The following is a 14,664-nucleotide window of genomic DNA, read 5'->3' as shown; positions in this document are numbered from 1 at the left end:
GCTTCACAGAAATCCCAGCCCTATCTCCTGTGGAAAACAAGCATGTTACTGAATTCCTCTCATATTTGCTGTCCAGCTTTTTAGATAAAGGCTCTTACACTACACCGGGCTCAGAGGAGCCCTGAACACAGTCCCTCTCTTCTATATAAGATGAGGATCCTGGGCTTCACTGGTGGCGCAGTGGTTGGGAGTCCGCCTGCCGATGCAGGGCACACGGGTTCGTGCCCCGGTCCGGGAAGATTCCACATGCCGCGGAGCGGCTGGGCCCGTGAGCCATGGCCGCTGAGCCTGCATGTCCGGAGCCTGTGCTCCGCAATGGGAGAGGTCACAACAGTGAGAGGCCCGTGTACCACAATAAAGAAAAAAAAAAAAAAAAGATGAGGATCCTGCTTAAAATATATTACATCAGTGGAAGATAGCCAATATTTTATATTAACTTTTTTTTTTTTTTTAGTATTTATTTATTTGGCTGCACCGGGTCTTAGTCGCAGCACATGGGATCTTCGTTGAGGCACGCGGGACCTTTAGCTGTGGCACGCGGATCTTTGGTCGCAGCATGTGGGATCTAGTTCCCTGACTAGGGATCGAACCCAGGCCCCCTGCATTGGGAGTGCAGAGTCTTAGCCACTGGACCACCAGGGAAGTCCCTATAATAACTTTAAATGGAGTAAATCTATAAAAATATTGAATCACTGAAACTAATATAATATTATAAATCAACTAGACTTTAACAAAAAATATACATATGTATACAACATCAGTAAATTTCCTTCAAAGAAGCAATTAAATACCAACATTTACAACCTGCTAGCTCAGCAGTCCTCAACAGTTGGGCGATTTTGCCCATCTCCCCACCCCTGCCCTGCAGGGACATTCGGCACTGTCTGAGGATATTTTCGGTTGTCACAATTGGAAAGATGCTACTGGCATCTAGTGGGTAGAGGCCAGGGATGCTGCTAAACAGCCTTCAATGCACAGGACAGCTCCCACCACAAAGATTCACCCCTCCCCAAATGTCAACAGAGCCAAAGTAGAGAAATCCTGATCTTTTTCAATCCGGATTGATCAAAGTAAAGCACAATATGGGGATAAGAACTAGAGAAAGCTTTAGAAAACATATTTTTTAGAAATGATAATATTTATGTTAGAATCACTGATAGCTACTACTTACGGAGGGCCAGGAAGTGTGCTAGGTGCTTCACCTATTTGATCTCTAACCTTGCACAGTAGTTTTATGCCCCATTTAAGGCTCAGGGAGGTGAAGTAACTTGCCCATGGTCACACAGCTATTAAGTAGGACAGCGAACACGGAACCCAGCCAGCCCAACTCCTGAACCAGTGCTCCTGACCTCGGTACCCCCAACACGCACACACACACACACACACACACACACACACACACACACACACACACCCATGTCAAGACTCGTGCCCCCCACCCCTGCAGTGTGCGTCCATCTCCCCCACTGGAGGGAGCTCCTTACGGGCAGGACTATCTCTAAACTCAGGGTGGAGTCTCCACAGGAGGTGCTTACCGCAGCCTATGTGAAGGAGGGGCCAAAGGCACAAACGGGAGCTGGGCCTGGGCTTCCGCGGGGCAGTGGCCGGGCTCAGCCAGCCCTCCTGGCGCTCCTCTGCTCCTGACTCGTCCAGGCCACCCTCATCAAGCAGTCAGGTTCACCAACAGGTCTGCTCCCTCAGGCTCCAAGTTCCCTGACCACCTCCACTGCTTCCTCTGAGCACCATTCTCCTAGACCAGCCTTCCACAATGCCGCCCACACTGCTTTCTACAACCCAGAAGTGGACTCGGTGAGGACAAGGACAACAGACGGGCACGAGGGTCAAGGGAGTCGCTGGGTTGAGGGAACAGAGTGGAGACACAGGATGACTCCTGGATGACTCAGAAGCCTGGGCTGGGAACCACGAAGGACCAGCTCCAGCCGCAGCCCTGCCCTCAACAAGAACTCACACGGTCCACCGTCCTCGAAGTACCTGCTGTGTGCCAGGCCCTGCCTATAAACTCACCTGTAAAATGTTTAGTGGGTTCCAGACATTTTTGCACAGAACCCCCCATTTTCCTCTCAAAGGAATTATGGACTGAAACTCTTCTCTAACACTTAAGACTCCAGGACAAAAAATTCACTACACTTGGCCCACGATATCACACATCTTGATTCATTTGTCATTAATATGCCACCTGCTTCCCAAAGGTACTTAATAATGGCTCACAATAATAATGTCACAGTCATCAAAACAAGGGGAAGGAGATAAGAATTAAGAAATAAAACAAAGAGGAGACATTTGATTTCTGTGGCACAAAGCCGAGAAAGATTTTCAAGAAACAATCTGCCGTAATTGATGGTGTTTCCTTTCAAAGGAAATGAGGCTCCAACACAGACAGTAAGACAAAGGCAAGCAGACAAAGCAAGACGCAGTCACGACCATCCCAACAAGCAACTGACGCTGCAACTTCACTCTGTCTGGGTCCGTACTAAGGTCCACACGTGTGAGCCCACTTCGTCTCCCTGACCACCGCAGGAGTAGGCCTCATCATACCCATTTTATAGATGATGAAGCTGAGACAGAAAGCAAATGACGATGGGAACAATGCAGGTAAGACTACAAACACAGTATCAATAAATCAACAACACAATAGGCATCGGCATCGTGTGCTAGGCTATTTACTAATGCTACTTTAGAGATGAGAAAGCTCAGAGAGGTGAAGTAACTTGTTCAAGGTCACACAGCTAGAATGTGGCTGCAGATCTGTTGAATTCCAAAGCTAAGTTCTTTCCTCTATGCTGTTTCCCAGCCACCCCCATTTTCGAGCAAGGTTTCCCAAATTTGCCAAGAACCTCAGATGATTCTAAAAACCTGTCTCCAAAGCCCTTCCCCTGAGATTCTGATCCTGGAGTTCTGGGATGGAGCCTAAAGAGCCGTATTTAACAGGCACCCAGGCGGTATTCATCAACAGGCAAAGTTGAAGACACCGATCTGAGCAAACGGAACAGCTCGGCCACACAGATCTGATCTGCAGCAGCACTGTTTTAGGGCTATGGCCTCAGTGAGGATCGTGGGTCTCCCCCACGGTTCTTGGGTTTCTCCCACTGAAGGCAACCGTGAAGTCACTGAGTTCTGGGGCCAGGAATTCTCCTGGGAGTAGCACAATACCTGTCTGCGGGTGCATCAGAGAGAAGAGGTGCCCCATAAAACCACAGCCGCCATCGGAGAGCTTCTCACTCAGGACTGGTCTCGGCTCATCCAAGACGACCCCACCGTCAGACGATGAGTGAGCCAAGGCAGCCGTAAGTGGACGTGCGCGCCCACAGCCGCAGAAGCCCTGGCTGATTCAAGCCAGCACATCCACCACCTCGAAGGGACACCTGTACCGCCAAGTGTCCAACACGGGCTCCGCTACAGGCACAGACAGGGGCAGCCAGGTGGACCATGGCGGTGTTCCTACCTGCCAGGCCCTGGGCCCAGGCCCTCCAGAGAGCTGCTGGGGAGCAGACGGCCCTTCTGCACACAGTCTCCAGGGCCCTCGGCCCTTCCCTGCGGCACTCCACAGTTTGGGAGTTCACGTTTGCCTATGTGACTGACTGATATGTCGACTTCCACCACCCCCAGCCTGCAAGCCCACCCAAGGTCAGTACCGAATTACTCCCATATTGCCTGTCAAGGGCAGAGCCCAGGACGCAAACACAAAACACTTGTTGAACGGAAACACGAGGGCACAAAAAAGAGGCTGTAGGAAGGGCTGCACGGGGGCTTAAGGTGAGACACAGGGATGCCAGCATCCCGGTTCGGCGCCTGGGGACAGGGCACCACGGGGAGTGGGGTGGATGGCCTGGTCCTAACACAGGTGGGAACGTGTGTGGCTGCAGTGCAGTGACAGCACACATCTCAGAAGCAGGCCCAGGGCCAGAACACGAACAAAAGAGCACAGCCAGGCAGGAGCACAGGGCACGCGTCCAGGGGCACCCAGAAATACCAGCCCTGGGTTGTGCCAGCGGAGGCTGGAGTTACTAAGACCGATATCACCCTCGCCAGCACCCTCTGCTTGGCCCAAGAAACTAAAGTTATCAGCATAAAGGGCCCTTCGGAGGATAAAGCTGACAAAGGCTGCTGATTTGGTAACAGTGGCCACTTACAGGTCAGCCTCAGCCACAGCAGGTCAGAGGCCAGGAAGTGACAAGAGACTGTGCGAGTGACAGGGACACAGAAGTGACAGCCAGCAGTGAGGAATCGAACGGCAGAATCACCAGTCCTCCGCACAAGTCCACAGGACTCTGGGCTACTGGAAACGGCATAATTATCTGTATGACAGTGTCTGCTCTGTGGGCAGGAAACACAGGACACACTGCAGACAAGAACAACAACGCAACTGGTCTGAACTGAATATGCTGGCTCTTCTAGAGAGATAAAGACGACATTACCTTGTAAAGAAGTTACTAAATGGTCCCAATATTTTCAATTTCCTCCCCTCCTCAGTTTCATCAACACAGTCCTGCTGGCGTAGGTCACGGGTTTCCTTGATGGAGCTCAAGGTGACATCAGTAAACTGTGGGTCATCGTCATTCTCCAGGGTCACGATGGCACTGGAGCTGCTCGTGACCACGAGGTCCAAGATGTCCTCATTGCTGACGGACAGCGTGGTTGACAGCTCTGTGCCGAGACTGGACACGCTGCAGACTGAGACATTGTCGCTGCGGTTCAGGGTTTTGGAGGTGGGGCTGTAGAGCTTCACTGAGTCATAGCCTGTCCTGGGAAACGTGGAGGACTTCCGCACACTCTGTTCCCGCTCGGCACTGGTGGGAGCTGGTGGCGCATAGGAAGGCAGTGGGCACGCGCTCTGGCAGGCTCGCTCAGGGATGATCTCCGACTCGGACTGTTTCCTCTTCACGTGGACCACGCTGCAGGGGACAGGTTCCGGGTTGCCAATCTCTAGGGTAGGGATGCCTGAGTCCACCGATTGAAGGCTGTGCCGATCTTCCAACGCACCAAGTTTCAGCTTGGGCCCGTACTCAGGCAACGAGAGGGATCTGGGTGCCTTGAGATTCAGGGGTTGCAGGTTCTGAACGCAGTTTCCTGGTCGACCGTCCAGAATGCCCACCAAGGCTACGCCATTTGTAGTGGTGGAAAGGTTTCCATCAGTCATCTTGGTCCACGGAAAAACTAGAAAAAACACCAAAACGGAAATCAGGACAGTGAATATAAAAGCCAAAGATGCAATTCCTCTGACGCACGTTCAAATGTTCTGACACCCCTTTTAAAAGAGGAATCCTTGAAACAAGCCCTACATACACAAGTTTTAATTCAGGGCCAGAAGCTAGAGTTTTAACGTATATTATCATGATATAAAACAACAGGGAGATAATTCAAACAAAGGATACACCTAGGGTAAAAATATATAAAATAACCATCTTTATCATCCCCATCACTGCCCCCAGTCACATCTGTGATCCTCAGGACAGCACTGGGAGTGTGAGGGCTGTGCCGGGCAGAGAGAAGGGGTTTTGTTTTCCATGTTTTTTTAGATGATAAACAGGATACCTCTGTCAAAAGTATGTGAATTCATAACCCATACATAAGTCAAGGTTCAACTTGCTGTGAGACAGCACAGAAATCGAGACGCCTTCATCATGACAGAAAAGAAGATGAACTGTGCACGCCATGTGCAGTGAGATTACCCCAGACACATTCAAGTTAGCCATGGGTCTCCACAATGTTTTAGTCACCTTACTCAGGTCTACAAGGCGGGGCATATTATCCCCTTTACCATGGAAGAAACTGAGGCGCAGGTCAAGAAACGGGTCCACGGGACTTCCCTGGTGGCACAGTGGTTAAGAATCTGCCTGCCAATGCAAGGGACACGGGTTTGAGCCCTGGTCGGGGAAGATCCCACATGCCGCGGAGCAACTAAGCCCGTGCGCCCCAACTACTGAGCCTGCGCCCGGGAGCCCGTGCTCTGCAACAAGAGAAGCCACTGCAATGAGAAGCCCGTGCACCGCAACAAAGAGTAGCCCCCGCTCGCCACAACTAGAGAAAGTCCACACGCAGCAACAAAGACCCAACGCAGCCAAAAAAAAAAAAAAAGAAAGAAATGGGTCCAGGATCACATTGTTATTTAGCCACGGAGCTGGGATCTATAGGACTGACCCCAAAATGAGCCATAGTAGTGGATGAATGGTGTAGTTTGGGGTTATAAAAACCCAGGTCAGAAGGCTGGCTCAGTGAAGACGGATGTTCAATAAAGGAAAAAAATAAAGGCCATGAACCTGCAGTAAACACACAGGCCCTGCCTATGGTTCTCTGGCCTAAGACTGGGGTAGGAGGCGCATCAGCCTGGACAGCACAGTCCCCTGTGCTCTGAGAACCCTGAGGTTTGTTACATTACCTTCTCCTGTCCTTTTAAAACATCAAAAACTAAAGAAACCTGGTGGTGCCTTTAAATTTGATCCATCGAACAGAAAACACATAAACAAGGGAACTTTGGGCTCAGTCCTTCCTGGGTTCTAATCCCAACTCCACTAGATTGCCTTGGGAGAATTAAATAAAGTGCCATGAGAAAGGCATTCAGCAGGCGCCCCCCCCACCGCAGGCACTGTTAGCAGCTGCTATCATACAATAGCAAACAGCTGAAGGTCTGAAGCCTGGCAATAACACTGATAACCACCCCCTTTCGGGTGTTATTTTAGCTTTTGCAATGAGCTTCCCGCTCCCCTTCAGGAAGCCTGGTCTGCCTCTCAATGTCAACACGGCCAAAGCAAATTCATTAAAAGCAGAAAATGGGGGAGGGGTAATCTCCCTCCCTCCCAGACATGAAAGGAACCAGTCACACAGTACAGCACTGGAGCAAAAACAGAAATAAGAAGGAATGAATTCAATTGCGGAATTCAGAAATAGACTGAACTGGGCTTCCCTGGTGGCGCAGTGGTTGAGAGTCCGCCTGCCGATGCAGGGGACACGGGTTCGTGCCCCGGTCCGGGAAGATCCCACATGCCGCAGAGCGGCTGGGCCCGTGGGCCATGGCCGCTGAGCCTGCGCGTCCGGAGCCTGTGCTCCGCAACGGGAGAAGGCCACAACAGTGAGGGGCCCGCGTACTGCAAAAAAACAAAAAAAAAAAAAAGGAAGAAAGAAAGAGACTGAACTATGTATAAAAACTTGAAATATGACCCAGTGAGTAAGGAAGGATTATTTAATCATGGTGTCGTACTAATTGGTTATCAATTTTTCTTGGAAGGTAGAACTACACCAAAACAAAATTACAAGCAAAATTACAGCTTAATACAAAAATGAGGTTATAAAGGTATTGCACAAAATAAAGTGCTTCCCTAACCTACAGAGCAAAAACTCAGCTCATCCTCAGAAAGGATCTGGGCATTCACCTCACCACATGGGAACCTGTCTTAACTGTTTTGCAGTTCACACTGCCCTGAATTTCCTGGGCTGCGGCCCCTACCCTGAGTCCCCAGCCAGGAGTTCCTCCCAGGCAAGGCCACAGCAAACTGTCTCTGGAACCCTGAGCTGGGAAAACTCCCGAACCGAACTATGATGTGAAACGACAGGATTCACGACGGGAAGACACAGGAAGATAAATCTGTATACCAATTTGAAAGTTCTACTTTTTTTTTTTTAATTAAGAGGAAAATCCAGTAAGAAACATTTTTAGCACATAGTTAAGAGCTAATCTTTGGCAATGTCAAAGGTAATGAGAATTATCCAAATACCATCAACACACCAACAGGTCAAACTGGCAAAAAGCCATAAACACAAGAGGAAAAACTCACAGTAAGCAGAGCTGAGACCCTCTGACAGCCCCAGCTGAAATTCTGGCCCTGCCACTTACTAGCTGGCAAGATGCTCAACCTTTCTGAACCTCAACTTCCCTCCTCCCCAGGAGTAAAAGGGGGCGATACCATACACCTCACAGGCTGGCTAAGGATAAATGAAATAAGGTTTGATGAAGCACCGGCATACCTGTACCTGACACACAGCAGGTGCCCAATAAATGTGAATTTCCTCCACTTCAGTCACATAAAGAGCCTAAGTACCTGAAAAAAAAAACCCATGAATTTAAACTGAAATTTTGACACTAGAATAGGCAGCAACATGGAACAAGTGTGTGATGTGAACCCAAGGACCCCTTCTCCTCTGAGTCGCCAAGATGGAAGCACAGGGAAGAAAGAAACAAGGTCGGACAGAGTCCGAAGCCGCTTGGTGGTGGCCTTGTCCTCCGTCTTCTCTCCTCTGCCTTGGGGCCACAGAGAGAAGCCCGAGGGCCTGTTCTAGGGAGAAGCTGAGGGACCTTTGGGGCCTCCAATGGTTCCAAGCCCAGCTTAAGTTCCTTAAACTTGAGGAACAGCCTCGGAGAACAGCCTTCGGAGAAATAAACCTAAAAGGGAAAAAGTACTTCCCCTTGCAACATATTCTAAGACCAAACTCTGCAAGGGCCAAGGCCAACCGTCCTCAAGCCCTTTCACCTGGTGCTACCAGTGCCAGAAAACCAGAAGCCACACGCCAGAGCACCTGCCTTCCGACGGGGCCCTGCAGGGGGAGGCTGCACAAAGGGGGTGCTTCCAAGAGAGGCTGCAGGGTGGACTCTGGAAGCCAGCCAGGAGACCAGCTGCGGATGGCCTGCCTCCAAATCACACGTTCTCTAAAGACAGAGTAAGCCTAAATTCCCCAAGCCGGCCCAGGGCCCTCTGGATCCGTCCCTGCCAGCCACACCAGCCTCATGCCGTCACCCTCACCTCTCTCAGCACCCAGCCGTCCTGCACCACTGCCGCAGGTACTCTCCCCAGCTCTGCCATCAGCGCCCCTGGGGATCCGGGAGCGTGTGCCACAAGGAGACACAGCACCTCCTCTGAGAAGCCTTTCTCAGCGCCCCCAGGAGGCTGCAGGCCCTCCTTCCTCCTGAGCTCCTTGCGGCCACACCCCACCAACAGCAGTTTCCGTTATCTCTCTCCCCTGGCTCCTGTCTAAGCATCAGGCGGGCACATGCTAACAGTTTCTGGATACCACTGCCTGGTCAAATGCCTAGCATGGTTAAGGATTAAAAAATCTATTTGCAGGACTCCCCTGGCGGTCCAGTGGTCCAGACTCCGCGCTTCCACTGCAGGGGGCATAAGTTCGATTCCTGGTGGGGGAACTAAGATCCCACATGCCGCGCAGTGCAGCCAAAAAAAAAAAAAAATTCTATTTGCTGAATTAATTATTACTAACAACTACATTCTAGTTGTGGGCAGGTTTCGGGGCAATCCACCCAAGAAACATCTGTTGCGAGCCGGGTTGTGTTTCAAGAACAAGGTGAGCAGGGGAGGTCACAGAAGAGGAAGAAAATCCATCGCGCTCCCAGCCGTGCGTGCAGACGGCAGACCCAGCAAGTGAGCGGTGACTGCCCTGTGCGCCGTATCCACTGCTAGACTAGACGGCGACCAACACTGTCAACACTTGACGGCTCAGGAAAGTAAAACGAAATTTCCCTTTGCAGTTGTTTCCCCAAGTCTCACACGACCCCCTGCGCAGCAGCCGCCGCAGCATGCGACCTGGGCTCTCAGAGTCACCCAGGCACAGCCCGGCACCAGATCCAAGTCTGAGGATGAGCAGCCGTCACCGTCCGGAGGAGAGGAACACACAAGCCATGACACACAGATAAGACGAAGACTTTTTATTCCAGGCAGCAAGGCCACCTGAATTTTACTTACCTGCCACAAAACTGAGTTCTGCAGGAAGCAAAGAGGAAAAGTGCCCAAGAGACTGAAACAACCTTTACTCCCAGGGGCCCGTCTTTAGTTTAATGCGAGTCAGAGTGGAGAGCAGCTCTGACAGTGACTCTGAATAAGGCTTTGGAAAACAAGTCCATCTTGAAGCAACAATTTAATTTTCTTCTCCTTAAAAAGTAATGGGACTAAGTCTTGACCAAGTCTTCGTAAATGAAAGAAAGAGTTTATGAAACCAAAACTAAATGATTTAGTTAGGGTCCCAGGGGAAGAAAACTCCACTCACTGGTGGCTTCAGGGAGGGACAGCTCTGCCCGTCCATGCAGACATCCTCTGCACTCCTCTCCTCTCCCGTGGCTCCTTCCTGCCCACGGGGCGCGTGCTATACACAGCCTCCCTCGTCCCAGCTCTCCCCTCTGGACACCGCGGAGGAGAGCGGCCCCCTCGCACCCCCATCAGCACGGGGACAACGCCACTCTCCCTGATCCTCCACGGAGGGTGCGCTCGTCTTCGCTGCCAAGCCTCCTGTCAACCCAGGCCTGCCACTGCTCGCAGTACCCTTCCACTTAAGAGTCAGGCGCACACGGCCCCTTTCTATCAGCCATGGCCTGAGGGCACATCTGTCACAGATCCAAAGTTTCCAGAGGGCAGGAACTCGGTCTGCAAGTCCTGACAACACCAGAGCACCGCCATAAAACTACAATTTCATGAGTACCAGGCACCGTTCTAAGCTCTTAACATGCCATTCTGTGCCAGAGCCCTCAGCAGCCCTCTGCGCCAGGTATTACCCCCACTGCACAGAGGAGGAAACTAAAGCACACAGCTTGCCCAGGTCTCCACTTTCACGTGGCAGCAGCTGGGGCCTGAGCCCAAGTCTGTGACCCCAAAGCTCCTCGGTAAGCTTTGCTACTTACAGCCCTAATGCAGACAACAAGCACCTCCTCAAATCCTTACCCCTCCCGTGAAAGAAGAGGATCTCACGGATGGGAACAACGCTGGGCTGAGCCAGAGGCAGCAACCTGCCCAAGGTCTCGCAGGGAGGGTCCCACCTGAGTCTTCTCTCTCCAACACCTGCGTCACCCTCCAGAAGGCCTCTCAGGGGTCCTTCACGTTTCCTGGTGAGGATGCTGGTGGGACCGCCAGACTCGCCACAGGAGTGGCTCTCTCAGGCCTTCACCTCAAGCCTAGACCAAACAAAAAGGAGAACCCGCTGACCTATGAGACATCTCCCATGAGAATCAGACATTTGTGTAGAGGGCTCACAAGCACCAACCATTGTGTGTCTCTTTCTCTTTTTAATTCAAGCAGTGGAAAGAAAGGCACAGGACGTTCTGGATCTCAGGCGCCTCGGCATTAACAATTAACGCAAGCAGCTGCCTCTGCTCACCGGTGCACGCTGCACGTGGCGCACTGTGTTCGGTGTCCACGCCCACCATCTATGATCTACGTAACCTCCCCAGCAACCCCCAGAGCTGAGGACGCCGCCATCACCATCTCACAGACAAGACCGAGACGCAGATGGAACGCAGACTGGAAGTGGTCCTGCTGGGGCTGACCTGGAACCTACACTAAGGTGCTTACTCTTTCCACTGCTGCACAAGCGGCCTAAAATAATGGACTAATGTGCATTACATAGAAAGGGAAAGTCGGGACTTCCCTGGCGGTCCAGCGGTTAAGACTCCATGCTTCCAGTGCCAGGGGAGGGGGTGGGGTTGATCCCTGGTCAGGGAACTAAGACCCCGCATGCTACGCGGCACAGCCAAAAAAAAAAAAAAAAAAAACCACAGAATGGGAAAGTCAACTAGAAAAGTAGTTTGTTTTTTTAAAAGAGTTATTCTTTAGGATAAAAACAATCCTAAAAAAGAATTTACTAGAAGCCCAATATATTCCTCTGGAGGGTGCACGGCAACTTTGAGGCACCTGGAACTCAACACGACGTAGTTCAATAAGTTTCCGTCCATCAGCAAACCAGGCAGAAACGGGCGTTAAACTGCTGAGGGTCCCCAGAGGCTCCTTCTCAGCCCTAAGGAACAGATATTTAACTTACACCGCCCAAAGGTGGTGATGTTTAAAAGGCATAGGTGGGACATTTTAAATTAAGGACTTTCAGTGCACAGGGGAGGTTTCCCCTCTACCCCCAAATGTTTCAGCTTCATATATTTACCAAAACTAATCATCATAAGTACCTGTAAAGTGACCGGAAGGCAACTCACAGGTTCGGAAGATAGTCCACTTAACAAAGCCAACACAATTTATAATCTTAATTATTAATAAGTCAAATAATTTACTGAATATTTACCAAACATACCAGGAGCTATCACATGCTCTAATCATCACAAGCCTGCCAAGTACACCCAAGAAACTATGAGATTCAGAGAAGCTGAGTGACACACCCAAGGTCACACAGCAAGAGAAACAGGATTCAAACCGGGTCTGACATCAAAGGCCAAACATGGCTTGCTGGAGTGCTTAAGAGTACAGACCCTAAACTTTGTGATCATCGATAGGTTAAATACAATATTTAGACTTCTCTGTATGTATGTTAGACTTCAATAGAAAAGTTTTAAAACTAAAATACACAAGGGGAAAAAATAATGCAGGTTCTGGAGGTAGACAACGTAAGTTCAAATCCTGGCTCCTCCGCCTAGCAGTTGTTGGACCCTGGACTAGTTTAACTTCTCTGTGCCTCAATTTCCACGTCGTAAGAGGGGGACAATAATAGACCCTATTTCATTAGGCAGTTGACAAGATCGGGGAAGAAATCTACATAAAGCCTTTAGAATCGTGCCTTGGAAGATGCTAGCTGGCATCACTCTTCCCCCGGCACCCGACACGGCCGGCCAGCTCAGGCCCCCTATTTTAGCAACTCATTTGCATAAGCAAGCCCAGACACAGCCAGTCTGCACAGCCTCACTGTACGGCTTCGCCCTGTCACCAGCATCTCTCCTCGCACCTCCGCTGCAGCACTGACCGAGCGCTGGGCCTCAGCTTCCCCATCTGTCAAATGAGGTGACTAGCCCAGCCAAGCTACCCGAGGTCCTTGCAACTTGACAATCTAGAATTCTAAACCCAGACCCTAGAAACTTTATACCCTCCCTACAGCAAACATTGACAACACGTACCCATTTTCCTAAAATCCTCTCTTACATATTAGGTATAAATGTCTGGTGTGATGACATCTCCAAGGTCTCAAAGCTCCGCGAGCACCCACGCCATGCTGGGCAGGCATCCTCTGTGCTGAGGGTGAGGACGTGACAGAAGCTCTGACCAACAGGGAAGACAGATTCTTAAGCATGTTGCTCTGATAAGCTGTGTCCTCTCTGTTGAGAGGCCTTCAGCAGAGCACAAGCAAGGGGAAGTGGAGGTATGACGGGCAGGAATTCACCCGCTGGACAGAGGGAAGTAGCGCAGTGGGAAAACAAGATGGAGAAGTGGAAGGGCGGAGGGGTGGAGGGGTGGAGAAGTAGAGAGAGGTGCCTGAGGGGAACTGCAGGGACCCGCGGAGGCCAGGTGAGGCAGCCCTGATTCAGAGCATGAGAGGGTGGGCTGGGGGCAGACTGTAAACACTCAGTCTCGCGAGCATGGAGCAAGTCCACCTCGGCGCCACGCAAAGTGCTAAGCAGGGACCTGCCAGGACCTGCTGGGGCCGTGAAGGACACTGAGATGAGCGGAGCCTGGCCCCGTGACCTGCCTCAGTGTGAATGTCATCCCTGCCCCTCTCCAGCTGGGTGACCCTGAACCGGTTACCTGACCACCCTCGATGCGGCCCAAAGGGTGCATTCACTCAATAACCCTGAGCCCCAAGAACATGCCAGCTTCTCACAAGGGCTGTTAATCAGGTGGAGCCCACAGTCTCAAGGGGTCAAACATACCACCACCAAGACAGTAGTAAGACAGCCTTGGTTGGGGGGTGGGAGGGCAGAGCAACCCAGGTGGGACACGGGCTAAGCAGTTGGGAAGAAGCCCTATCCAAACCTGAGACACAGGTTGGTACTGGCCAGATAAACCGGGCAAGAGGAAGGGACTGCTGTAAGGTCTGGTCTGGTCCATGCACAGCTCCTAACAGTGCCCAGCAGCCACCCATCCTCTACAAAGGCAGCCAAGACAACGGCGAGGTGCCAACAGCCTGCAGACACGGGCCCTAAGACACCGCCCTCTCCCGTAAACGAAGGGCGTGGGTCCGTGCCCAGGAGCCTCCTGCCCACAGAACTTCCCAAAGCCAAGCTTCCACTTCTACATCCAAGTTGGAGCAGATGGCGCCTGTGCAACTTTGAAATGCACGCGGCTGCCTGTGGCCCGCTGCGCAGGCGCGGGGTCTGGGGTCCGCCGGCCGGCGCTGCGGCCTCGTGAGGAAGAGCCTTCCCGGCGGCCGCCCCCCCCCCTCCCCCCCCGCCCCGCTCCTTCCTCGGGGCAGCTCTCTGTTCCCATACAGCTCCTGCCCCTCAGCCTCCCGCTGGGATGCATCCCGAGGCGCGGGTCCCCGAGGCTGAGGGGGCTGTAGTCCGGGTACGGGGGCCCCTGAAGCAAAAGGGAGTCCCCGGCCTGGGGAGTAGGCGGTCCCAAGAGAAGGGGGCGTCTGCGGCCCCAGAACAGGGATCTGAGAAGCAAGGGGGTCGGGAGCTGCCAGGCGGACCCAGAGGTGGAGGGGGTTCCGGGCGGTCGGAAGCTCCGAGGTGTGGGGAGAGGGGCTCTGGCGAGTCGGGGACTGCAAAGGGCCGCGGGTCGCAGGAGTCGGGGGCCCTGAGGTGGAGGGGATCCCGGAGGCTGGGGGCGCTCCGAAGTGGCGGGATCCCGGTGTTCTGTGGCCCCGACGCCGTGGGGGCTCTTATGGGTCGGGGAGCGCCGAGCCGGCTCCTCTCCCGGCCCGGGAGCCCCGCGCGTCTGAGGGGGAAAACTTTTCGTCAAGTTCCGGGAAAGGAGCGGGTCGGGGCGCGCGTCTCAC

General features: G+C 52.3%; 1 protein-coding gene across 9 annotated transcripts in view; it reads right to left on the bottom strand.

The window, feature by feature from the left end:
- TBC1D14 (TBC1 domain family member 14) overlaps positions 1-14,664 on the bottom strand; it is a 102,958-nt gene that overhangs the window by 87,891 nt on the left and 403 nt on the right. For 2 of the 9 annotated variants that reach the window (XR_003003313.1, XM_024745193.1), the window contains exons 1-2: positions 12,870-13,021; positions 4,437-5,175 (exon numbers count right to left, since the gene is read on the bottom strand). Coding sequence is in view for 7 of the 9 variants with exons in the window: in XM_024745193.1 (XP_024600961.1) it covers positions 4,437-5,175; positions 12,870-13,017 (887 nt within the window). In the remaining 2 variants the exon portion in view is untranslated. Of the gene's footprint in view, positions 1-4,436; positions 5,176-8,753; positions 8,874-10,676; positions 10,905-12,844; positions 13,023-14,664 lie in introns of those variants that run through there. The other 7 variants (XM_024745194.1, XM_024745195.1, XM_024745197.1 and 4 more) reach the window with 7 other exon arrangements.

Source organism: Neophocaena asiaeorientalis, unplaced genomic scaffold (genome assembly GCF_003031525.2).
Source record: "Neophocaena asiaeorientalis asiaeorientalis breed wild unplaced genomic scaffold, Neophocaena_asiaeorientalis_V1.1 scaffold65, whole genome shotgun sequence".
NCBI lineage: Eukaryota > Metazoa > Chordata > Mammalia > Artiodactyla > Phocoenidae > Neophocaena > Neophocaena asiaeorientalis.
The sequence above is the reverse complement of the archived record's forward strand: the minus strand, read 5'-3'. Positions and strand labels throughout refer to the sequence as shown.